Source organism: Nuphar pumila, chromosome 15 (assembly GCF_984573655.1).
Source record: "Nuphar pumila chromosome 15, dmNupPumi1.hap1.1, whole genome shotgun sequence".
In the NCBI taxonomy this organism is placed as follows: Eukaryota; Viridiplantae; Streptophyta; class Magnoliopsida; order Nymphaeales; family Nymphaeaceae; genus Nuphar; species Nuphar pumila.
In genome coordinates, this window is record NC_143263.1 from 69,929,692 (window position 1) to 69,955,719 (window position 26,028).

The 26,028-nt window shown below is 35.8% G+C and overlaps 2 protein-coding genes across 6 annotated transcripts in view; one reads left to right on the forward strand and one right to left on the reverse strand.

The window, feature by feature from the left end:
- Positions 1-428: 428 nt before the first annotated feature.
- LOC149815552 (uncharacterized) lies at positions 429-4,966 on the forward strand. 3 transcript variants are annotated; one of them, XM_089989247.1, is made up of 7 exons: positions 429-562; positions 1,431-1,570; positions 1,798-1,994; positions 2,072-2,218; positions 3,102-3,224; positions 4,048-4,191; positions 4,282-4,966. In XM_089989247.1, the coding sequence occupies exons 3-7, from the start codon at positions 1,857-1,859 to the stop codon at positions 4,717-4,719; spliced, it is 990 nt and encodes a 329-aa protein (XP_089845373.1). In that variant the 5' UTR covers positions 429-562; positions 1,431-1,570; positions 1,798-1,856; the 3' UTR covers positions 4,720-4,966. The 3 variants fall into 3 exon arrangements, with proteins under 3 accessions (XP_089845373.1, XP_089845371.1, XP_089845372.1); XM_089989245.1 differs by lacking the exons at positions 429-562; positions 1,431-1,570 and adding an exon at positions 1,578-1,718 and having other exon boundaries at positions 1,843-1,994; XM_089989246.1 differs by lacking the exons at positions 429-562; positions 1,431-1,570 and having other exon boundaries at positions 1,736-1,994.
- A 590-nt stretch (positions 4,967-5,556) lies between these two features.
- The window catches only part of LOC149815553 (pantothenate kinase 2-like), a 152,278-nt gene continuing 131,806 nt past the window's right edge, over positions 5,557-26,028 (reverse strand). For 2 of the 3 annotated variants that reach the window (XM_089988265.1, XM_089988266.1), the window contains exons 19-22: positions 18,240-18,323; positions 17,854-18,051; positions 5,932-6,003; positions 5,557-5,817 (exon numbers count right to left, since the gene is read on the reverse strand). In XM_089988265.1, coding sequence (XP_089844391.1) covers positions 5,728-5,817; positions 5,932-6,003; positions 17,854-18,051; positions 18,240-18,323 — 444 coding nt within the window. In that variant the 3' untranslated portion in view covers positions 5,557-5,727. The remainder of the gene's footprint in view (positions 5,818-5,931; positions 6,004-17,853; positions 18,052-18,239; positions 18,324-26,028) is intronic. The other variant, XM_089988267.1, reaches the window with a different exon arrangement.

Below are 26,028 nucleotides of genomic sequence, written 5' to 3' on the forward strand. Positions count from 1 at the left end.
CAAGGATCTTTGAGGGATGACGCACGCCTGTCTCCTCATTGCTGGTCTGCATCTTATCCAATGTATTTTACATGGTTGGCACAAAATGGATTATCTAAGACTTGGGTTGGATTATGCCCATTTTTACCTCTTGCGCTGCTCTTTTTGTAAGGCTAAGGGTCGATATTTTATGCTCTCAGCTCTTCTCTTTATTTTGATTAAATAAAATTGAGTTTACTTCCCCTCTAAAAAGAATTGGTGGGGTCTGCCAAACCCCAGCTTGCCTTTAAAAAAAAGGACTATATGGGTTTTTGCTCAAAGGGAATAAATCGGGGAGCTATTTGAAAAGTATGAAGACAATGGAGGTTATATTAATTTGATCGTAAATTTTAGTGGCTATTTGAAAATTATCCTAAATTGTATAAAAATAGCGGTCTATCAGCATGGTTGGTCCACAGATCACTGTGGAAAGTTAGTTATCTTCTGATTCGAAGCGAGGGAACTCTGTAGCTTACCTTGCGCTTGTTGGGTAGTTTCTAGCACCACCCAATTTCGAAGAACTCAAATAAAAGGAAGAAAAATGGTGGGTTTCTTTGTATATCTATCATGGTCATATTCACCTCTTGTATGAAAGAAAAAGTTATGCTCCTTATCGATTGGTGTACATGACGTTAAATGACTTCCTTTTCTTGGTTTGTGTATTTTCAAGTTCCTTTTCTGTTTTTGCTATCAATCTGATGTCTGTTTTTTTTCTGTTTCTTCTTTTCTTCTCGTATTCATTTGTGTATAATTAATTTTCATAACAAAAGGCTGCATGATTCTGCTTAAACAGAGGTGGGTATGCATGACCTCTTGATCTGGTCCAAAATTAAAGAATTGGGTCATGACTAGATTGGGTTTTCTACGAGCACGTTTGAGATTTTCTTGAAATTGTTGGCTCTTTTTTAAGAGAATTGGTGTCTTTTTTGGTCCACTTTGATGTACCCATCATTATAGTTCTTTTAACATGTTCAGAATGAATGATTTTCTTAACACAGGTTAGTTCAAAGTCTTATTTAGTCTATAGGTAGAAAAACCAGATGCCTATGTTGTTATAGAGTGGATGCATATGGTTTAGATGAGCTCTTGCCCCTCATGTTTGGCCAGTTACATATAAATGGTTGTTTGACTATGATTAATTCAAGGTCCATGTTAGGCTACTTCTAGAAAACCTGATGGTTGTGTTGTTGCAAATCCCTACAGCGTATGATCTAAATGAGATCGTGTTCTCCCCAGATGTCTCTATCTAGCATAAAGCAGCCAAACCTAAAACAAAACAATGTGGAATAAAAATGTGAAGGAAAAGGGTTCAAGTTATATATTAGAAATCTCTAAATGCTTCATATCAATCTCATCGGTCCCATCATTTCATTATTGCTTCCAATCTTGATTTGTATTTTGTTTCCTGTCAGGAGGTTGCAATGTGGTAATAACATTTGGAGTGGATTTAAGGGCACAGATAAGCTGTGCTTGGATTTGACATGTCGATCCATTAAGCCGAAATCGATGGAGCGAGATATATATGCAATTTTGCTTGATTTTCTTAAAACAGGTAGGTTATGAGTCTCAGTTGCTAGGGGGTTGAATTTCCTAAGCTGGTTTCACATATAAATAAATCTCAAGACTTCAAGCTGGCATTTCGACATGGTTCTGGTGGCTTGACTTTTTTGGAAAACTTTGTCCACGCTACTTCTGATTTAGTAAGTCTCAACTGCAGGGTTAATGATGGCTGCTTTCTTTCCTTTTCTTTTTTTTTTATTAAATGACATATTTGCAAAGACAAGAGGATAATGCTTGCTGTAGCTTATACAAAGCATGTTGAAGGTTGAACTCAGGCCATGATGGACGAAAGTGGAACAAGTACATACTTGGATAATCAGGGGACTGTGAGAGCAATGTCCCCAGCAACCAATAGTCCATTGCTATCACTTGATTTCCTGACTAAGATACCCAAAAGTTTTCAGAACTATTTAGAGGTATCTCCAATCTTTTGTAAACCAGTTAAATTGTGTTTGACAAGTGTTTTAATGCTTTAGCGCTCTGTTCTGATCAGTCAGCGAAACCTAAGGTAAAAGAAGATGTCAGCTCGGATTTGTGTAAGATGAAAGACACCTATCCAAACTTTGAGGCCACTTTGGAGAAGCAGCTTCAGGTGTGGAAAGAAAATTCTACTTGGGTTGATCGCCATCCACGAATCGAGGTATTTTGAACATTGACTATTATCAGCTTCTGTAAGTTGACTAATTTAGTTTTTTCCATATAAAGACAGTTCTTTTTAGCAGATGTAGTTATTATGAGTAATCTGCATTCATTTGTAAGAAAATACGATGCCAGAAGTTAGTAATACAAAACTTGGATCATACTTGCAACCTTAAGCTATTCAACAGGCCTAGCAGAGTTGTACAGACTTGGCATTAGTTGAGTAGTTCCAGACCCTTGCACAGATCTGTTCATTGGTAGAGTTCCAGCTATGGTACTGGGACATGCCATTTTACCCTTCGTACCCATGTCGACACACGTAGACACCGGGACATGCCATTTTACCCTCCGTACATACAAGTTTGTATTCAATTTATAATTTATAATTTATAATTTATAATTTATAATTTATAATTTATAATTTATAATTTATAATTTATAATTTATAATTTATAATTTATAATTTATAATTTATAATTTATAATTTATAATTTATAATTTATAATTTATAATTTATAATTTATAATTATATTTTCAATTTATAACTTTATATTTTTAGTATATATATAGATATAGCATATATATGTAGATTATATTTAGTTTATTTTGAATTTATTTTATATTTATGTGATATTTAATATATATAGCTGTGTTCCTGTACCTACATTTTTCGGAATTGCTGTCGTTCCCTCCGTAACCCATACCCATACCCGCATTCGTACCCAGGTGACATACTTTACCAGTCTACATTGGTTGATTGATCCAAATGAGCACAAGAAGGCACTCCATCTAAGACACCACTGCTCTCTGTTTGGAATATTGATTCAAGATTGATTCCCATATCTTGTTGGTAATATTAGAAAATCTAACATGCACTGTTTTAGGTCAGTGTACCCAAAGGTTCTCTTTGCAACCTGAATGTGGAGATCGAGGTTGGCTTGCCTCCTGATGCAATATATAACATCATTACTGATCCTGGCAACAAAAGGGTGTTCAAGAACATTGAGGTAAAATTCTCAATTACTCTTATTCGAATCTTCTGATTAATGTTGATTGATGGTGTTACATTTCTGAGCAATCTAGTAACGTCAAGCGTCTGAAAGGGAGCACTGAAACTTGGTGATGTGATTCCTCATTTTGCTTGTAGGCATACTTGTTCATGTCATGCTACCGAGGCACCTATGTTTCTGTCAACCAGTGAATACCCAAAATGAGAAGTTTGCTCAATGTTGTGCAGACAGTTATGTAGACATGGTTGACCTACCAAACCAAGCAGTTGACCTCAAGTCTGATGTACTTGACTTTAGTATCAAATGGCTTTTATTTTACACAGAAGATGGATTTCCATCTCAGCTGAGTTTTGTCAATTATTCCAATCTCAAATGATGTTTTAAGACCTGCAGTATTTGGCTCTCAGCTAGGCCATCATTGGGTGGGATCCCAGTCCAACTTAGCGAGACAGGAATTTCACAACTCTTCAGTTCAGTCCCTATGGTTGAGTGAGATTGTCCCAAATCAACATTTCAATCTAGGCCCTAGCAAGTGACCCAGATTTGATTTCATCATCAGGTTTTGCTGAAGTCCATGTGGCACTAGGTTTTAACTCCTGTTAAGTCACCCTACTGCTGATTTGAATTGAACATGGTTCTTAATGATGGATTATATGGTTAGTTCTATGGACCATAGAAGGGGTCACCTTCGGAAATTTATATCTTTCTCTTGTACATTGGTCTATTTCTAATGTCCTTTTTTCAATTAAAAAAATGTAGTACTTAGATGTGAGATTGTACAGACCGTATTCACCCGTTGTTTGCACTTTCCTTGTGGTAGGAAGTCACTTCAAGAAGGGTTTTGGTGGATGAGGGACTAAGGCAACTGGTTGAAGTGGAACAAGCAGCTTCATGGAGATTCTTGTGGTGGTCTGGTGTCATTTCAGTACATCTCCTAGTTGATCAAAACCGAAAGGATCACACAGTAAGGAAAGGGTTTACATGAAACAAATGCACACTCACGCACGTGCATGCACATGCAAAATCATCCTTAGGATTTTTTCTTCTTCCTCAGGTAAGTTTCAAGCAAAGGAAGACGGGTTTTATGAAAAGATTTGAAGGTTCATGGGAACTGAAACCGTTGTTTGTGGATGAACACACATGCCAAACGTTCGTGCTGAAAACATATGCAGATTATGAGCGGTGTACTGGAGGCAAAGGAAGAGTAGGATCTGTTGTTAGTTTGCAACAATTGATTCAGCCAACCTTAGTTCCTCCCCCACCCATTTCATGGTACTTGAGGGGTATTACTGCTAAGACTACTGAAATGCTAATACATGATCTACTAGCAGAGGCAGCAAGAATAAGGCGAGCAGATTTCCCCAAATCTACTGATGAACACAAGACCAATGATTTAGTGACTCATAAATGCAAAGCTAACGAAGAGGTTGGTGATCTTAAAGAAAGATGGAGGAAGCAAAGGAGAACAGCAAGGTTGCGCAGAGTTTGCTGAAGGATGACTAGGCTGCTTTTATGGCTGCATAAATTGCAAAATGATGCATGAAAATGGAGTGCAGCTTAGTGCATTAGTTCCTTTAGCAACAATTTGTATCATCAGTTATAGCAGAAAAATTGTGTATCAATATGGCAATGCTCATATGCTTCTATTTTCTTGCCATGAGCAAAAATTTGATTAACATTTTCACTCTTTGTAAGAATGCACTGTTGTATGATTCATTTTACATCTAAGCTAATCCTGTCCAATTGCTTTATTTCAAAATATTCCAGGCATCTAATCCCTAATGAATGAGTGTGAGGTAGTGATTAGTCTATTCTGATATGATCTTTGTTTCTGTTATACAAATTCAATCCAATTGTGGTCTGAATTTGAGAAGTATTTGTTGATCTGCTTCAATAAAATGCAGTTCAAATTAGAGCTGTCAACTGATCGGGTTTGTGTTGAATACCTGACCGAGCCTGAACCCAAATACCTGGGTATGGGCATCAAAAATTCTAATGCAAACATTATATTGGTTGACGTGAACCTGACCCGAGTAACAGGAAGGCTGAGTTTGGGAAGTAATTTTGTTTGGATATCCAAGCATCCAACCCAATCTGGTTGATCCGAACATTTTATATAGTGTACATATAAGTTTTAAATACCCTTTAAATTATACAGGTTGGGTTTGGGATTCATTTTCTTGACTTGACATAATTTGGTCGGATACCCAAACCTAACTAGTTGTTTGAGCAGGTTCGAGTAAACCCTGACCTGACACAAACCCAACCTGTTGACAGCCCTAGTTCAAATCATATTGCAGGCTGCTTTACATTGATCTAACAACTGGAATGCAAACAACGTCGAATAACAATAACTTTGATATATGCTCATGTATTTATTCGGTTGTGGAAAAACAGTTTCTCTTAAGAGGATCATCAATCAACTCAAGGAAATACTAGCTCATCTTATTGATAATACTATATAAATGGCTGAAACCTTCTGGGTTTGCTGAAGCTCTTCTTAAGGAGCAGGTTCATATCGGCAGATGCAGTCATATATATTTCCATTGACAAGCCGCTTAGCCAGCCTCTGGTTCTTCAACATTGCAAGCTGATAGAAGGGATGAGAACAAAAAATGAGGATCAAAATCATCATATGCATGAACCTTTCCAAAGCTAAATGTAACAGTTAATGGTCTTATACACGAGCAAATTCTTTGCTTACCTTCAGAGCATCACATTTGAAGTGCACGTTAAAGTTCGTATGCAGAGCTCGACCCATACCTTCCAAGATTAACTGTAGCATGGAAAGACAAAAAAGACAGTTCTGAAAATTGATTAATCCAAAACTACAACAAACCCAATCACCAACATATTTTATTTAAAACGGAGACAGCAAAATTTTGTGAAACTTAGGGAAAGCATGAAGCCGCCAATACAGTGATACAAGAAAAGGAAGGCATAATGCAATCTAGTACAATCAGACTTCTACATCTCTAGATACAATGATCATTGAGATAGTTCCAAGTTATTTTCTGTTGTGTTCTTGGCATGAGCAAAGAACTGGGGCAGACTTTCTTGTTGCAGTGCAGCCAAAAACATGTCAAAATCTGCAGAAAAGGCACCCCAACTGACAACCCTATCAATCCGCAACTTGGATCTTGCATATCTTCTTAAGACAGGATTGTTGCCCCTGCCGATCTTGGGGTTCTGAACTTGATGCTGGAATACTTATAGAATGCTGCTCAATGTGACCATCCTAACCAACTGCTATACCAGAAGTCTCAGACATAATCACAAATATCAGTCTAGGCTATATCCTGGCAAGCAAAATCTCACGATAATACAGGCTGCTTTGATAAATTTCAAGAAAATTTTGGCACCTAAAACATTTAAAGAATATAGAAAATAGCAGAAATAAGTAAGAAAAGAATGTGTAGAAAATAAGTTTTTTGTAGAAATGCAAAAAGAAAGTTATAAAAATTTTGACATAAAAAATACAAAAGAAAGAAGAAAAAACATTTAAAAGTAAAAAAATATAAAAGTGACTGTAAATATCATGACATTACTGGGATAATTTCTCAAAAATATTGCAATAAATTTAATTTAGAAAATACCAAGATATTTTACCTTCTAAAATAATGTTTCCAAAAAACAGATTTATATAGCATTTTAAAAAATACTATCAATATCTGACTATGGTTCTATGTCACATGGATAACATGTACGGGAATACAATCATTTTTATAAAGTTTTCAATATGACTGACTAGTATATAAGGTGACACGATACGGGGGCCAACATGGAGTATCATTACTGGGATAATTTCTCAAAAATATTGCAATAAATTTAATTTAGAAAATATCAAGATATTTTACCTTCTAAAATAATGTTTCCAAAAAAAAGATTTATATAGCATTTTAAAAAATACTATCAATATCTGACTATGGTTCTATGTCACATGGATAACATGTACGGGAATACAACCATTTTTGTGAAGTTTTCAATATGACTAGTATATAAGGGGACATGATACGGGGGCCAACATGGAGTATCCTTGGGACATAACTATGGTTTCAGCACATCTTCAAATGTCATGGGAACTTGAACAGAAACCTGGCCAACCTTGCTATTATTCTGTCATTGAGATGCAACCTGTTCATTTCTCCTTCTAACATAGGAAATATATAGGTTCATCCCATGTGTTTGCTCCCTCGTATACCTCCTTCACACCTTCATCAACATTGTTGTTTTCCTTATGATGGAACAGTTTGGAATTCAGCAGGACTTGCAAATGATAAATAGCTGGTCTCGACCATAAGCCATTCCCAGTGCCAACAGAAAATCTGTTATTTGCAAAACTTTCTGAGTTGAATGAAATACTATATCCAGTCCTAAGATTTCTTTCATCAAATATCACATGCCGAGATATTAATATACTTTTGGTTTGTGGATTAAACAATAAATCCCTTGTGACATCATAGCCAATGAACCCTGAATTTTCTGCATGAGAGAATGTCTCAAAGAGGCTTGTCAACATGCACATAACACATCCAAATGCTTACAAGAATGAATAATCTGGGACTTTGCCAAAAAACGTATGATATGGTGATTGACCATTCAAATTTCTCATAGGCAGGCATGCGGTTAATGAGAAAAATAACTGTGTAGAAGGCTTCAGTCCATAAGTAATTCAGCAATCCACTCACATGCAACATTGTCAAAGCAATTTCACTCCGACACTCCATTTTGCTGCATAGTGTTTGAGCAGGAAATCTCATAAGTTAATATCACTATTTAGGAGAAATTCTTTAAAAGCATTGGAGGCATATTTTAATCACCATTGCTTTTAACGATTTGTGCAGAACAATTGATTCTCAACATAAGCCATGAACTTCTTGAACATGGGAAAAGCTTCAAACTTGTGTTTTAGAAAGAAAATCCATGTGTATTTAAGCGAAGTCATCCACAAAATTGATTTAACAATGAGAAAAAAAAATCACATGGGGCAAGTCTCCACACATTAGAATGTACAAGTTGAAATGAAAAAGAGACTCACTTATTCTGCTAAAAAGTAACAAATGACTTTTACATACTTGACAACTCACACATAGTTTCATATTTGAGCTGACACTCTAGCCTAATGAAGGAAAACCGTCACTACATAAAGAATAAATGACTCATCATGATTGTCCCCAAGCCAGGCACACCACAACTCTCTAGAACAATTATTGAAATAACCAACTTCTGAGGAAAGAACCATTAATGTACAACTCGAATGGCAAACCAAAGTAAGAACCTCTATGAAAAAGTAAAGATTCTTCCACCTCTCCTTTAGCAAACATTTGATTCATGTGAGGGACCTTTACAACAATAGAAGTATGAGAATAGACAACATGAACATCTGACTTATCTACTAACTAGGAAAATTTCCAGAAGACTCAAATGACCAGTAGAAGTTCTAACATGTGCTAGACCTACATAAGATATGTTGCACAAATTTTCATTCTTGGGAATGATTCTTCCTTTTATCAGATAGGATCTTAATTGAGAAAAATTACCTGCATTTGCTATGACATGGTTAGCTGCTCTGAGTCAACATCAGACACCATCTCTAGCTGTCCGCAAGCTATGATTACAGAAAGAGTAGTGTTGCATGATCTCCTGAGTTAGCACTGGGTAAACCTGCTTTCCTAGTTGGTAGTGTGGTGCAAGTTCCTCTGTTCATACTCTTTGCTTCAGAATTATGAGTATTATTTTAGGATAATACCATCAACTGCAGCACCCAATTTTGTAATAAGTGCAATATGGCACTGAGGGTATATTATGCATGAGAAGCAGCCCTTGGCCATGATGATTGTATGAAAATGCACCATAACCTAGGGCAAAGCCTCTGCCACATCCTCTACCTCTGAGATTCTGACCTAGATTTCCACCATGTGGAGAAAAGATGGAAACATTCAACACTTCATGAGGATTTTCCAATATTGTTTGGTTTCACACCTTTAGGCATGAAGATAGCTTCGTATTGGAGTAGGCCTCAGATCATCAAAGGTAGGAAGGTCCTCTCTTTGACATTATAGAGGCAACAATATTATGAAATTAATATCCTAAGCAGTAAGGACTACAGTTACAATATTTCAATCTAGAACTAGATGTCCTATGGCAGCCAACAAATCAGATGCAACTGTGACTTGACTTAAGAAGCCTTAAATCATAGAGCTGCCACATTTTAGATTTTGTAAGATGATCTTCAGGTGCATGAGACAGATATATGAGAATATATCTTTTGGAGATGATCTCATAACTCCTTTGCAGAATAACCTGAAGGGCTTGAAGAAGCACCCTTTGTAACATAGAGGTAATATATGTAATGAAGTGGATTGAATCCGATACACATGCAAGAACACACTTTTAATCAAGTAAAAATACTTGATTGAATCACAAAACCACCCACACAAGGGTCTACAAACTTGTTATTGCATAGAAGCACTTAAGAATGAGTTAGGAATACAAGGCCACAAGAGGCCAATTTATAATACAATAGAGCCAATGGGGTGCAACTCAATATGGCTGTTGGGGCTGCACTCAGCATTCATAAATATAGCTGTTGGGGCAGCTCCAACAGCTATATGGAGTTGTCCCATCAAATTTGAAAAAGACAAAAAGGTAAAAAAAAAAAAGACAAATAAATACATGAAATAAAATGCAAAAATGTCAGCCCCTAATGGGCTGACACCTATTACAGAGAAAAGACCGAAATACTCCTAATGGGTATTTCAGTTAACAATAAACACATATATACATATACATGTATATATACACATATATACATGTATATGTATATCTTAACACCCCCCCTCAAACTCATGGTGAAACAACCGATAGTTTGCCAAGTAGGAAGTGAAATCTGGGTGAAAGAAGTGCGTTGGTAAAGAAGTCTGTGAGTTGATATTCTGTTGGAACATAAGGCACTTTTTAGTGAAACTGACTCATTTTATGGGCAGAAAATGGATAGGTAATACAGTCTGCGATGACACGATGGCGTGATGAGATCAAGATAGAGCTCTTTCCCTCACGTTTTGCTCCTGAGGACATGTTGGTAAATTTGGTATAAGGTGTATTCCAAAATTTCTCTTTTTATTAAACCTTGAGTTACTAAAACTGTTTTAGTAAACTTCTTCTTGGTTTCAACAAACAAATTCTCAATCATTGAAATTGCATTTTAAACCATTTGATTTCAATAGTTGTGCGAAATTCGGTAAAGGAAAATTTACGCTGTAATGCGCTCAAGGTCCATCGACTTGTTGTTTTAAAAATATCATTTTCTGCTGAAGTACTATTTAGACTCTGATAATTGTATGATTTCAAAGCTTTCTAAACTATTCTAAAAGTTACAAGTCCTGTATTTTTGGGGCGTTACATTTTGTCCTCTCATGAAACGTATGATGGCTCGCGATATATACAACACTCTTGTTGTCACAGCATAATCCGGAAGGTTCTGTGGTATGAATTCTCAAATCCTCTAGCAGTTGTCGCAACCATACTAACTCAGACGTAGTCGTTGCCATGGTGCGATACTCAGCTTCAGTTGATGAGAGAGACACCTTCTGTTGCTTCTTACATCGCCAGGAAATTAGGGAGTCACCTACAAAAACACACAAACCAGTGGTTGAGCGTCTATCATTCACATCCCCTCTCCAGTCAGAATCTGAGTATGCAATGACTTCTAATGAGGAAGAAGATGATAAAAACAATCCATGACTTATAGAATTCTTAATATATCTAATAATTCTCATTACAACACTCATATGTACTGTAGTGGGAGCATGCTGAAATTGACTGGCAGAGTGAATAACATGAGAGATATCAGGACGAGTAATAGAAAGGTAGGACAAGGCTCCAATCATTTGTCTGTATGGGGTTGGATCTTGCAGAGGTTCTCCATTATCCTTCTTCATTTTTGTATTTATGACCTCTGGAGTGTCAACCCGTTTTTCATCTGAGAGTCCTAATCTCTCTATAATCTCTGCGACATACTTAGTCTGTGACAAAAAATAACCACGAGGTGAGTAAGCTACTTCAATTCCAAGGAAATACCGTAAAAAGCCAAGATCTGTCATATCAAAGTTGTCTTTAAGCACATCTTTGATATAGTTTACTCCCTTGAAAAATTGGCCATTTTTGGATTGATGCTATAGAGATGAGAGTTCTGACAGTCGTCATTCGAGCAACTGGGGCAAAGGTCTCATCATAGTCAATTCCATATTTTTGACTGTATCCCTTAGCTACTAGTCTAGCTTTATATCTTTCCAATGTCCCATCCCATTTGGTTTTGATTTTGTAAACCCATCTACATCCTATAGTTTTCCTTTCTTTAGGTAATGTTTGAATTTCCCAAGTTTTTTGCCTTTTCTAATGCTTTTAATTCATCGTTCATGGCTTTAATCTATTCTTGATGATTTTTAGCTTCATAGTAGGATGATGGTTCAAAATATGAGTATATGGCCATTAAGCATGCTCAGTATCTTGGTTCAAAGGAATCATAGGATACAAATCTACTAGGAGCTTTTGAAATTCTTACCGATTTTCTAATACTAGCAGAATCAATATCTTGATTTTGAGAATATCTTTCTAAAGCACATGGTGGGTGCCCTTCTGTCCGCCTAGTATATGTTTGTATGTTACCATGGGATGGGTCGATATTGTTAAGATTGTTGTCTATATTTTCACTTGCATCATGAGAGTCAGAGTCTTCATGTTCACTTTCATGCTCATTATGAAGATTTTTATACCCTTCATGTTCATTGATGAGATAAAAAATAAATGAATAATCATAGTTTTCTTGGGTTTTTTCCTTGCTAAAACCATCTTCATTTTCAAGAAATGTAACATTTCGTGAAACATATAATTTGTCCCTTTCCCTGTCATAACATCTATATCCCTTTTGATTTTCGGCATAGTACAAAAAACACAAGGAATTGCTTTTGGAGAAAGTTTGTCGTTCTTATGGGTAAGAACAAAACACTTACATCCAAAGACTCTCAATCGTTTATAATCGGGGGGGATTTTAAGCAATTTTTCAATAGGGGATATATTTTCAATAACTTTTGAGGGCATTCTATTTATCAAATAGACTGTCGTAAGAGCAGCTTTGGCCCAAAACATTTTTGGAACATTTTTTGATACAAGAAGTGTTCGAGTGGTCTCAACAATATGTCTATGCTTTCTTTCAGCTAATCCATTTTGTTGAGGAGTGTAAGGGCAAGTTTTTTGATGAATGATGCCATTTGAATAAAAAAAAATTAAATTCTTTTGATACAAATTCCCCCCCAGAATCGAATCTAAAAATTTGAATATTGGTTTTGAATTGAGTATTTACGTAATAGAAAAATCTTTTAAAACAATCAAGTACTTCAGACTTTTGCTTAATAAAAAAGATCCAAGAATGTCTACTATAATCATCTACAAATATAACATAGTAAGATACCCCGCCTTTAGATATAACTAGAGCCGGTCCCCATACATCCGAATGTACTAACTCAAATGGATTTTTGGATATAAATTATCTTTGCCCAAAAGATAAAGCTTTCATTTTGCCAAGAATGCAATCTTCACAAACCAAATTCTTTTCTTTATAATAAGTAAGAAATGAAAACAAGTATAATTTGGTCACACTAGGATGTCCTAGTCTTTTGTGCCAATTTTCTATATCTTTCTTTTCCACAAAATTACAAAAAGATTGTTTTGATAACTCAAGATTGTTCATTACATAGAGATCTCCTCTTCTATGGTCTTGCCTAATCGGTTTCTCGGACTAGAGATCTTGTATTAAACAATCATTAGAAGAAAATAAAACTTTACAACCATAGTCGTAATTTATGAAACCGATAAAATGTTCATATTTAATTTTGGCACAACCCTAATATTTGGTATATGAATGTTTGGTTGTTTTTAAAAGATTCTAAGACTTTTGATTTTTAAGGATGTTCCGTCGGCGGTTGAAACATAAGAATCATTTGAGTTAGAATGAAATTCGGATAATATTGACTCATTTGGAGTAATATGAAAAGAGGCACCAGAGTCCAAGATCCAAGAAGTCTTACCAGGGTCACCACTTGTGGATACGGTCGCCCCCAAAAAGAAAGAAGCTTGAGTTTTGAACATTGGTTGTAGCAACTCCATTAATTGAGCTAAAGATAGGGAGCCAATGCATTTGGAGTTGTCAACATCATTCCTTTCCACCGAAGCAACTCGCTTATTATCTCGGTGATCTTCTTTCTTTCTTTTTGGACAAAACAGCTTGATGTGTCCCGGTTCATAACAATGATAGCATATGATTTTGTCATTCCTCTTATAGTTGTTAGGATTTCTCTCATTCTCATTTTTCACAAAGTGAGAAGGTTTATAACTCCTAGTATGATTACCGGGCTTTGACATAGCAAGTACGGTTTCTTCATCCTTTGAAGTGGATGGCTTCTTCAATCTATTTTCTTCCATAGTCAATTCTTCAAGAGTTTCGACTATGGATGGCACACCTCCTTTATGAAGGAGAGCCGATTTAGTTCCCTCAAATTCGGGCCTAAGCCCATTCACAAATTGGTAGAAATGCTCTGTTTTAATTTGATTTTCATGGAGTTCTACATCTTGAAGACGATGCCATTTTGGCTCAAGAAGAGTCAATTCATCCCAAAGGAGAGAGTGCATTGTAATATTCTCTAATACTCTTTTCTCCTTGGGTCATGATTCTCACCTTGTTTTGGACATTGCATATGTGTGCAATATCTTTAAGACTATACATGTCTTTAAGATATTTCCATGCATCACTAGCGAAATCAAATTTCACTAAGCTAGAACATTTGTGGATGTCCACACTATTGATGAGCCATCCAATTATTTTGGAGTGACCCATCCTCTACTCTTTCCATTTTTTCTCGTAATCGAAAACAATTTTACCCATTTTCTCTCCTTGAAGAGAAACCTCTTTCCCATTCTCATTTTTTGTAAGAATGAGCTTGGATTCTCTTTCAGTACCGTCCACCAAACCCCATAATCCCTTTTCCCATATTTTGTGTTTAACTATGGATGCCCACATCACATAGTTTGCATCGTTTAGGCATACGGGAATGAAGACCATTACCTCTCTTTCATTCTCCATTTCCTTACAAGGCTAAGAGAAAGGGTAGAGAACGAAGAAGAAAGAAAAAAAGAGTGAAATACAAGCACTTATTTGAGAGATGACACACTTTCCGATGCAATAATCCTCGATTTGTTGTATCCCCTAAGCATACGATTCTCCTCTTGACATTGTCACGAACTTTCTTCAAAAAACTTGCCTTTGGACCACCAAAGCTCTGATACCAATCAAGTAAAAATACTTGATTGAATCACGAAACCACCCACACAAGGGTCTACAAACTTGTTATTGCATAGAAGCACTCAAGAATGAGTTAGGAATACAAGGCCACAAGAGGCCAATTTATAATACAATGGAGCCAATGGGGTGCAACTCAATATGGCTGTTGGGGCTGCACTCAACAGTCACAAATATAGCTGTTGAGGCAGCTCCAACAGCTATATGGAGCTGTCCTATCAAATCTGAAAAAGACAAAAAGGTAAAAAAAGAAAAAGACAAAAATAAATACATGAAATAAAATGCAGAAATGTCAACTCCTAATGGGCTGACACCTATTACAGAGAAAAACCGAAATACCCCTAATGGGTATTTCAGTTAACAATAAACACATATATACATATACATGTATATATACATATATATACACGTATATGTATATCTTAACAATATATACCACAAGCTACTAATCACACATATTCCACGCTTAAAATTCTAGATTCTTCTTAAGTGATTGTGTACTGCTCAGAGGTTCCTCCCTCTCTCCTTCATTGTATCCATGCATTTTAAAGGTCTCATCGAAATTCCATTAATATGTCCCATAAGATTGTGCCCTTGAATAACATGTACAATTTGTTTTTTACACACAAGAAAGTTGGTAAAGTTGAGTTTTTCTGAAATTGATTGAAAAGGAAAGGAGGAACTAAAGAAGTGGCCATGGTTGTAGGAAAGTTTGAGAATTAAAATTGGCTTAGGTAAGGTGTAACAAAGGATAAAAGATGCAACAAATGATATAGAATTGGTCACAGAGAAAGTTGGCGTCAAATTTGATGACATCAACAAGAAGGGTGGATTGAAGGTGAAGATCTCATTGGCTGAAGAAGAAGAATTAAGAATGATTTTCAAGAAGCTCCATATTTGTAGGCTATGGTGATGTCAGCAACTTCAGAGGTGATGTAGCAACTTGACTAGTGATATCAATATGGCCTTTTTTAGAGAGAGAGGTTGGGACCAGAGTTACCGGAAGCGCCTAGGCAAAAGGGGAAGCGCGAAACGTCGCGCTTCCGAAGCGTGAGGGGAAGCGTCCCCCTTTTTTGGGAAGCGCGCTTCCCTTTTATGGGAAGCGCGTCCCCCTTTTATGGGAAACGCGCTTCCCATAAATGGGAAGCGCGCTTCCCCCACGTTTCCCCCATGCTTCCCCCTCGCTTCCCCCTCGCTTCCCCATTTTTTTCATTTTTTTTCGCTTCCCCTCGCTTCCTAGGTCGCTTCCGGTTCACTTCCTAGGTCGTTTCCGAGACGGTTCAGAATTTTCTTCTAAGTGGTCCCACGCTTCCTCGCTTCCTAAATTTTTGAAAGTGCCTCGCTTCCCGCTCCCGCTTCCTCGACTGGTAACTCTGGTTGGGACAGATTTACTTGCAATATCAGATCTAGGTTTGGATACTAAAAATTTTAATAAGGGAAAGAGGATTTCTTTTTTTGTTGTTTGTTCTGTAGAACAAGAAAAAAATTCGAAGAGAATAGGGAAGGTAGAGAGACGTGAGAAGAAGAAAAATAAAAAGGATAGAGAAAGTAGTAGTGAAAAAGAGGAAGATTAGGAAATGGAGAAAAAAAGATGAACGTATATTTTAGAGGGAAAATTCGCTGACGTGCCTTCATAAAAGAGCTTTGATACCATGTGAATTCTTGCACAGGAGAAGGAAAAGAACATACAACAACAACTACGCCTTCATCCCAAAACAATTGGGGTCGGCGATATGAACCAAAAAAGAAAATCATTATGGGTCTTCCACATGAATCCTTCTCCTCCAATCATTTCTATCTAATGCCATGTCCTCGGTGAGGTTCAAAGCATTCATATCCTTTTCTATCATCTCCATCCATGTCTTCCTAGGCCTACCCCGACCTCTTTTAACTAATATATTTTTCCATTTCTCCATCCTTCTAACTGGAGCATCATTAGGCCTTCACCGAATACGTCCAAACCACCGTAAACGATTCTCTCTCATCTTATTTTCAATGGGTGCAACGCCTACCTTCTTACGTATCTCCTCGTTCCGAATCTTATATTTTATTGTATTTCCACACATCCATCTAAGCATACGCATCTCAGCTACACTCATTTTTTGAATATGATGTCTCTTGGCATCCCAACATTCCGTACCATATAGTAAAGCGGGCCTAATAGTCGTCCTATAAAACTTTTCCTTTAACCGCAATGGCATTCTACGATCGCACAACACTCTAGTTGCACTTTTCTATTTCATCCACCCAACCTTTATCCTATGATTTACATCTCCATCAATTTTTCCATACTTTTGAATGATAGATCCCAAATATTTGAAACAATCATCCACCAGTATTTCTTGCTCACCAAGCTTCACTACACTCCCATCACTACTTCGTTGCTTACTAAACCGACATTCCATATATTTTGTCTTACTCTTACTCAACTTAAAACCTCTTGCTTCCAATGTCTGTCTCCATAATTCTAACTTAGCATTAACCTCAGCTCTAGACTCATCAATCAAAACAATATCATCAACAAACAACATACACCATGGCACATTTTCTTGAATTGATCTCGTAAGCTCATCCATCACTATAGCAAATAGGAAAGGGCTTAAAGCAGATCCTTGATGTAACCCAAAGGAAAAAGAGAGGCCGCAATCATAGAAATTGTTGACCCATCTATCCTGGTGGACTCATTATATTGACTAGGTCATAATGATTGACCATGGATGCAACCCTCATGTGACAAAACTGCCCCTATTTACATAGCGCATAAATACAGATTACATAACATAAATGCCACTAATACATGCTGCTCTAATACATTGACTAACAATACTGTGTTAAAACTTTTCCACATCGCCTAGATCTATATATACCCATATGATTCTCTAGAATTTGCCATTCCTCAATGTTCCCAATGAGTCTAGTCATCCTCATGTAATTCACCACAAAATTTCATATGAACTACGCCCCCCCCCCCCCCCACTGCTTGAAGCCTTGAACGCTCCAGAGTTATGCCCCCCATGCCCTATGTTACAAAGGTCCATTCAGCCCATTCCTTTTCTTACAATTGCCTAAATGTTATCTATATGAAAAAGATGAATCATGTAAGTTTGGCTTATGTATCATGAAGAAATCCAAGCTTACAAAACAGACCATTGATGACAGTCATTCTGATAGGAAATTGACTGCCATTGAGCAACATAAAAAACTAGCACAAGGCTGAGAACAAAAGAAGAAATAAAGGAAAAAGAAGACCACTCTGAAACACAAATATCTTACCAAGTCTGCATCTTTTGCAACAGAAGCAAGCTCTGAACTGACTTGTCTGAAATCAATGCATGGACTCCCACAACCATTTTCAACAACCATCAGAGATGGTAGGGAAGACAAAATGTGCCCAGACGTGTCATCATCCTTGGTCATTGCATCCACTAGAAGTCCCCCAGATTCAGCAGCTTTGCGAAGGATATCACAATGCTGTGTTGGTTAAAGAGGAACTTGGAATGAGTCAAGCACTTGACAATTTTGATTTGATTGTGCATAAAGTAAAATATGCGTATAGCACTAAAAAAGCCTAATTGGACACAGATTTTAAATGATGAAATATGCGATATAGGGACATATATTTGTGTAGAATGTGTTAATTCAAGCATATGAATCCTAACCTTGGCAGCTTCAGCCACAATTTCAGGTATTTCAGATGCAGTAACATCATTTAGAGCTGGCAAAGAATTTGCAACGAGAACAACCTGCACCAGAGAAAGCTAATTAGTACTAGTGCATGGACAAAAAGAAAAAGATCCATTCCCAGATTGAGTGAAAACATTGTGACAAACAAACATCAGATCTGGGATTGCCTAGTAATCTGATAGGGTTTGAAATATATTTGTCATTAAACCCTATGAATGCAAAATAAGTACTGGTAGACTTCGTAGACCCATGTACTAACACCTGTCAACATTTCAAAAAAATCACTTGATCTTTTGTTGTATAAAAAAAAGTGTCCATAATGAATGTGAGACCTTCTGTCTTAGCAGGACACTTGACTTTACATTTGCATGATGTTAAATAGATATGAAACTTGGAAACTTGATAGATTTCAGTTTTACACAGGGAAAAAGCATACCAGCCGACATAAGTGGACATACAAGAATAGAAAAAGGGAGAGAAAAACAAGACAAAATGTGATGGCTAGGTAACAAGAGATTCAATATATGGTTTAGTACATGTTGACATCACATGCCATGGGAAACTTCTTGTAATGGAAGAATACTTGCAGAAAATGATCAGACACATCCTTTGATGCATGTGTTAAATGCACACATGCGGCATATCTGCATGTGCACACACTAACGTGCTTATTTTTTGTTTGACAAAGAATTATTTGAATTCATTTCAACATCCACATATCCTAGTAACAAACATGGCTGATCTAAGTTTTGGAATATCATGTCTGATGCTGTTATTAGTTGGGCCTAAACAACGAACAATATGTTAAGATATTGTACCCAATATATATATATATATATATATATATATATATATATATATATATATATATATATATATATATATATATATATAAACTGAAATATCATCAGGGTATTTCAGTCATTTCCTTTTGTAATAGGGGTCAGCCCACTAGGGGAAGATTTGTAATTTCTTTATTTTTATTAAAGTTTGTAACATGTGACTGATTGGAACCTTCTCCCTTTGTTGTGCTTATAAATAGGGATCTTCCCTATTGTGTTTCTCCATGCTTTCCTAAGCATTTGTTAATGAAAGCTCTCTTAAATTGTTTACTTGTAACTGGCTTTGTGAGTTGGTGTGTATCTCCATTGTGAGAGTTCTTTTGGTCCATAAGTGACCACTTTTGTATTTGTATCTCATTGGAGCCTTTGTAGCACCCTTTTGAGATTTTGATGGTTTCATTACATGGTATCAGATCCATCGGTTAATGAACTTGTTCATGTGGACGTGAGAGCGTGGATCGTGGTGTCCAAAGAGTACCTCGCTTCTGTTCTACCCTCTCTCTTTCTTTCTCTCTCTCTATTTCTTCTTTGTAAAAATGGAGGATCATCGAGAAGTTGTCATCTCCATTCTCATGAGACTCGATGATATAAATGTTAATATATATATATATATATATATATATATATATATATATATATATATATATATATATATATATATATATATATATATATATATATATATATGTGTGTGTGTGTGTGTGTGTGTGTGTGTGAAATACTCGATAGGGGTATTTTCATCATTTCACATAGTTGTTTTAGAAACAACTATTTCTTGTCAAATAACTTTTCTTATTTTTACTTATTTTCATTTTTTTTATTTCTTTAAACCACCTTGGGGGACCCACATAAGGACGTTAGGACCCCAACGGTCATATTTATGATCGTTGAAGGCTCCCAACGTCCCTATGGGGAGCCCCCAATGGCTCGCCTTTTTAGCCACTCCTCACTTATATAAATTGAAAAGAAGTCCCCATTCACGACTGAGTTTGGATCATATCCAAACCCAATTCCAGTTTACTTAATTACATATTTAAGCACATGTTCATTAATGGCATATTGTAAATTTCTCTTGTTGTGTAATTGGTATTTTCGTACCCTAGTAATTGTAACACCTTATACTTAATGGATAGCCAACACTGCAGCCTCCTATTGAGGATTCTGCAACTCTCACATATTCTCCCCTCACCTTGTGCTCAGTCTTGTGTATGAGAAGGAACCCACGATTTCTATCATGGTATCAGAGCCCCAGATCAAGGCTTAAGGATCATGATCTTCTTATGAACATCCGATAAAGCTTCTTCGTCTTCTAGATCCTATTCCTTCTTCTTATCCATCCAGTAACGCTTCTTACTCTTTTTCCTATTGTTCTTCTGTAACGCCCCAAAATTTTTAACCATAATTATAGTTCAAATATTGAAATTTCGAGACCAATTTTTTTTTATAAGTAAATCAGATCTTATAATGCGGAAACAATTTTTAAAAACGGCTAAGACTTTGGGCGCAATTACACTAAACGGGATATACACATTTCAAACCACGTACAATATAAGAATGAAATATGAAAAGTTTTAATTTTATTTCAAATCAGAGTATGAAAAAATACTTCAGTCCCTACATGATCAAGTACTTCAAACGAAAAGATCATGAATACCAAGATTGCAAGGTCAGAGTGGACCCTCGAGGATGCAACTCGACCAACCCTTCGCTTCAACTACTCATCATACTTTACCTACATTACCTGTCCCCCATAAAACGGGGTCAGACTCACTAAAGTCTGGTACAACAACCCAAACTCAAACTTAAAGAAAACATATCAAGCATTTAAAGGTAAAGATATATTATTCATCCATCGTCAAGTGATAGACAAGGGAACAACGTTCTATGAGTCATTCATTTCAAGCATTCGAACATAAAGCATTTAAACGTATTTTATTACTTAATATTCTATTCAACCTTAACTCACGTAATAAAGCAATATTTATATGCATTCAAGTCATACAAGTCATCGCATAATATATATATATATATATATATATATATATATATATATATATATATATATATATATATATATATATATATATGCATCTAAGACATTCAGATCATTGCATCATTTTCATATGCATTCATAATTCTTAAAAACAATAAGTCAAATTACATTTAACCATTCCAACGTGAAACACACGCACATATCTTATAAGTAATTTAATTAGATATTCATGATACACATCAATCATGATACATAGGTGTGATATATTTACTCAGACAATCATAATGCAATCATTTGCAATGAAACTATGTAGGCGTGATGTATCATTCACCTAATAAGTCAAAACTAGTCATTTGTAGGCGGGATGTGTCATTCACCTATACGCTAATATAAGCGTCACAATCATAACCTCATATTAAGATCTAAAATCAATAAGGATCTGATTATCATATCTAAGTTCAATATATAATCATGCTACAATAGAAAAGCCAAATCTATAGATTCATAACATGCTATCTCAATCAACTCAGAAAATCATTATAATTCATCATAACATTTCATTTATTCATATATATTTGTCTAAAATCAATAAGGAAATGACAAAAATACCCTTTCGGGTAAATATATATAAATATATATATTTATATATATAGAGATATATGTACATATAATATATTATATGTAAATATATCTCTATGTATATAAATATATATATATATATATTTATATTTACAATAATGATTTTTAGGAGATACATTTTAACAATAGCACCTCACAGTGTTTATTTTTCATTCTGTTACCCTACTAGCACACACATACACCTCAGTCTCTTCTTCATGGCAACACTGCCATATCTATCCCGTGTCACATATTGCAGCACCACAGTGTTTTACTGCTGCGTCCTCACTTCCTTATCATCTTCCAACAGTAATAGTGTGTTTTCTCAACTTCACTGGAGAGTTGTAACACACCTCCAGATTTTCTGCAATTATTCCACTACCTGTACACAACTTCTTTATTCCCCTGCATTTTCTGTAGTGTTGACATGCTCTGCATCTGTCCATTGCTTCACACAGTGTTGCACGCCTCCACTGCTGTCAAACATTACATCACCAAATGCATTCATATTTCCTGTGACCACCTCCCATTTGCATACACTCTACACTCCTTTCTCAGCAACACTGTTGAACACCATGCACTTATTTAAGTCCAGCATCATTTCTCACTGCCTTGTAGCTGCATTCAGCACCTCATCACCTCCAATACACTTCTTGCTGCAAATTAATCCCATGCTCATTCACCAATAACTGCAGCTATGCCCTCATGCACCTGCGCTATTCACCTCCCCTGCATCCTGTTATACATAGCATTTGTAAGATATTGCATCCTCATTTAGTCATTGCCACCTTGCATTCATGTTATTTTCTGGGGTATCCTTATAGTAGGTAGCATTTAATATATACATTATGGACTTGATCTAATAATCAGTATGTGCGTTAACATCATATGAAGTGTAGTGTGCTAAATAGCAGAATGGTGGGTCAGCAGTGCAAATTGATATATATGTTTAGCATCATATGGTTAGCAGTGTGTGAGTGCATATAGTTAATGTTATGTTATCATAGTGTGTGAGGCAATACATCATAGTTACTGTTCTACATTTAACTTATGTCCAAGCCTTATATATAAGCCTAACCGTTGGTTATATCTGAGTTTTTATTGTGTCTTTGCTTATTATCCAGTAATGATTCTCAATACCCTGTTACTCTCATTAATTGCTGGTTTTCATAGTAAATATTTTACTGTTTCTTAATATTTCCCCTAAATATTTCTTACCAAGCATCCATAGTAGCAACTTCAGCATTTTACCGTATCTTAACGCCAGTTTTGGCATTTGTTTAGCCCTTTTACATTCACTTAGTATGCTCTAGCATTGCCCCAAGCATTATAACATCTATCCTCCCCTTAGTTCATGCATTTAGACATCACATATATGTTTTTAGAGTAGTGATTCGGGATAGATATAGACATGTGTATTTGTATATTAATATAATATCTCTCATTTACCTTACGCTAACTTGGATTTTGTAGGAATTAGGTAGAAAATGTTATTTTTCCTTCTTAACTTAGAAATTGCAATTTCAATTCCATTCAATGATGTAATAGCTAGATATAATGAGAATTCTTTACATTTCTAGTCTTAGATTAGAATGTATGAGCATGCATATTTTTTAGAAATACTTGTTTCATATCATTTTCTCTTTTATTTCAAAATTTCACGAATGGGAACATGAATGACACGTGCACCATTCTAATAAGAAGTAATTAATCCTAAGCAAATGACTCACATTGATGGCCATAGTCAAAATGTGAACAATGCTTAGGATTTTTATCTTTTATGGAATAACATTGGATCCATACTGGATCTCTTTAAAAAATCATCATATTTTCTAAATATTTTCTTTTTTATCAGAGTTTTACTTGAAATTAACTCAAAATATATATCAATGACCATAGTCAGGATATATTGGGAGTCAATTTCATTTCAAACTCAATAAAGGCACCAAAATGTGTTTTATTCTTCATCTGAATTTAAATATAGATTATTATATAATACATTTTATGGCTATAGTCAGAAATGTATTATATCTTCAATCTTATTTCAATTTATTTAAAAAATGAAATATGTTTTTCAATATTCAATTTTCAAAATTATTTTATTCATTCATCATTTAGGATAAAATTACATCATATTATTTCAAATTTTCTTCAAAAATCCAAGTGATTTTAAGATAATTCTTCAAATATCTTCTCATTTCTCAGACCAATCTTCAGTTCTCATTTATAAATTCAAATTCATCTTCCTATTCTCAATTCTATCTCATTTCAAAATTCAAACTTCAATTTCAAAGTCCAATTTGACTTTGAAATTTCGAATTCACTTCTATATTCAAAATTCAATTTTCAATTCAAATCAAATTTCAAAGTTCAATTCAACTTTGAAATTCCAAATTCATTTTCCGGATTCAATTTTAAATTTGATTCAATATCCCAGATCATATTTCAAAGTTCAATTCAAACTTTGAAATCCCAGATTCATCTCCTGATTTCAAAATTCAAGTTTAAAATCAAATTTATTCTTTATTTTTCAAAATCTCCAAAGTTCTATCTAAAGATTGAGTCTTGATTCTCAATTCAAATCATTTATCCAAAATTAAGGTTTTGAGCTTGATTCTGAATCTCAAAAATTCGATTTTCCCTAAATCCAAATCCATCTCCAAGCTCTATCTGGATTTCTCAAATCCACTCTAAAATCAAATTCAATCTGGATTCCCAAAATCTAGATCCATCTTCTAATTCATATTGGATCCAAATTTCATCTAGGATTCAGATTTTTAAATCCAATTCCATCTTGGATTCCAAATTCCAGATCCAATTCCATGTAGAATTCTAGATTTCGGATCCAAATTCCATCTAGGATTCCAGATTTCAAATCTGATTCCATCTTGGATTCCAGATTTTCGAATCCAATTTCATCTTGAATTCCATATTTCAAAATCCAATTCAAAAATCAATTCCATTTTCGAATCTTATTTGGATTTCAAGATCCCAACTTCAATTTCTATTTCCAAAACTATCTTCAAATCTATTTTTCAAGTCAAAATTCAACTTCCCATTCAAAATTCCTGTTTCAGGTTCTGGAACTAACAGTTCCTTTTTCAAGAATCGGTCCATTCAAATTCAAAGTCTATTTTGACTTTAAAAACTTCATTTTTTCTCAAAATTCTGATTCCAATTCTCCTTTTCTCTTCATTTCAAAATTCATTTTCCAAACTCTGATTATTCCAAGACTTAGAATTTCAAGTAGTTAGATTAAAAAATCTAACTTTTTCAAACCAATTTTCTACCCTTTGAATCATTTTCTTCAAGTATCTTCAAAATTTATTTCAAAAAAATCACTTGAAAAATCCCAAAAATTTTTGAATTACTCTTCTCAAAAGAGCATACATCTTTGAATTCACACAAGCATGATTCTTTGTGCATTCTTAGACTTAAAATAAATTCTTAGACAATCTTTAAGCAAAGCAAAAGGCATAAAATTCGATCCTTGGTTCGATTACCCCTGGTAAAGGCGCCAGGAAATCGAACCTCGTACCGATCAACGAATCCCGTCTCTCCATTCTCGCCCTGCGTTCGGCCACCTATCGCTGGCAGCCTAGGTGCGTACCCCTCTACCGCCTCCTCTTCCCCTTTTTCTTATTCCTTTCGTCGACCGACAGGGGCAAAAGCCCTTGCCTGTCGGTCCGTTATGGCAAGGGATAGTCGTCCAGCAGAGGCTTAAGCCCCTGCCACTTTGCCGACAAGTCGGCAGGGGTAAAACCCTTGCTGCCTGTAAGAAAGGTTCTGACAGGGGTTTTGGGCCCCCTGCCTGCCTTTTCTTTTACCAGAGAGGGTCGAACCCCCTCCCTGTCTCGATGCATAGGGGAGGGTCCGACCCTCCCTGCCTCTGTTTATCGCAGGGAGGGGCCTGAGCCTTCCCTGCCTTCGATCTTCGCAGAGGAGGGCTCGACCCTCCCTGCCTTCATAGTAAGTAGGAGGGGCCGAGCCCCTCGATGCGTAGCACTTGTTGGCTTGCGTCTCTTATGATTGATGTGATTGCATACAACTCGTAATCTACGAACTGGTGGCAACTAGGATTGATGTGGTCGCTTGTCTTATAAGCTGCTTACATATTGTGATATAACTGTTGTTGTATGATTGCTTATCATGTATAGCTTATGAATGGCTTGCGATGCAATGGTTTATGCCTTACGATTAATTTAATTACTTGCTGATGGACTGAGCCATTTGATGGTAATTGTATGTATCGCGAGCATTGTTATGAGTGCTTGTCTTATTCAGTTGTTTTGTTTGGCTGTCGGATAGAGT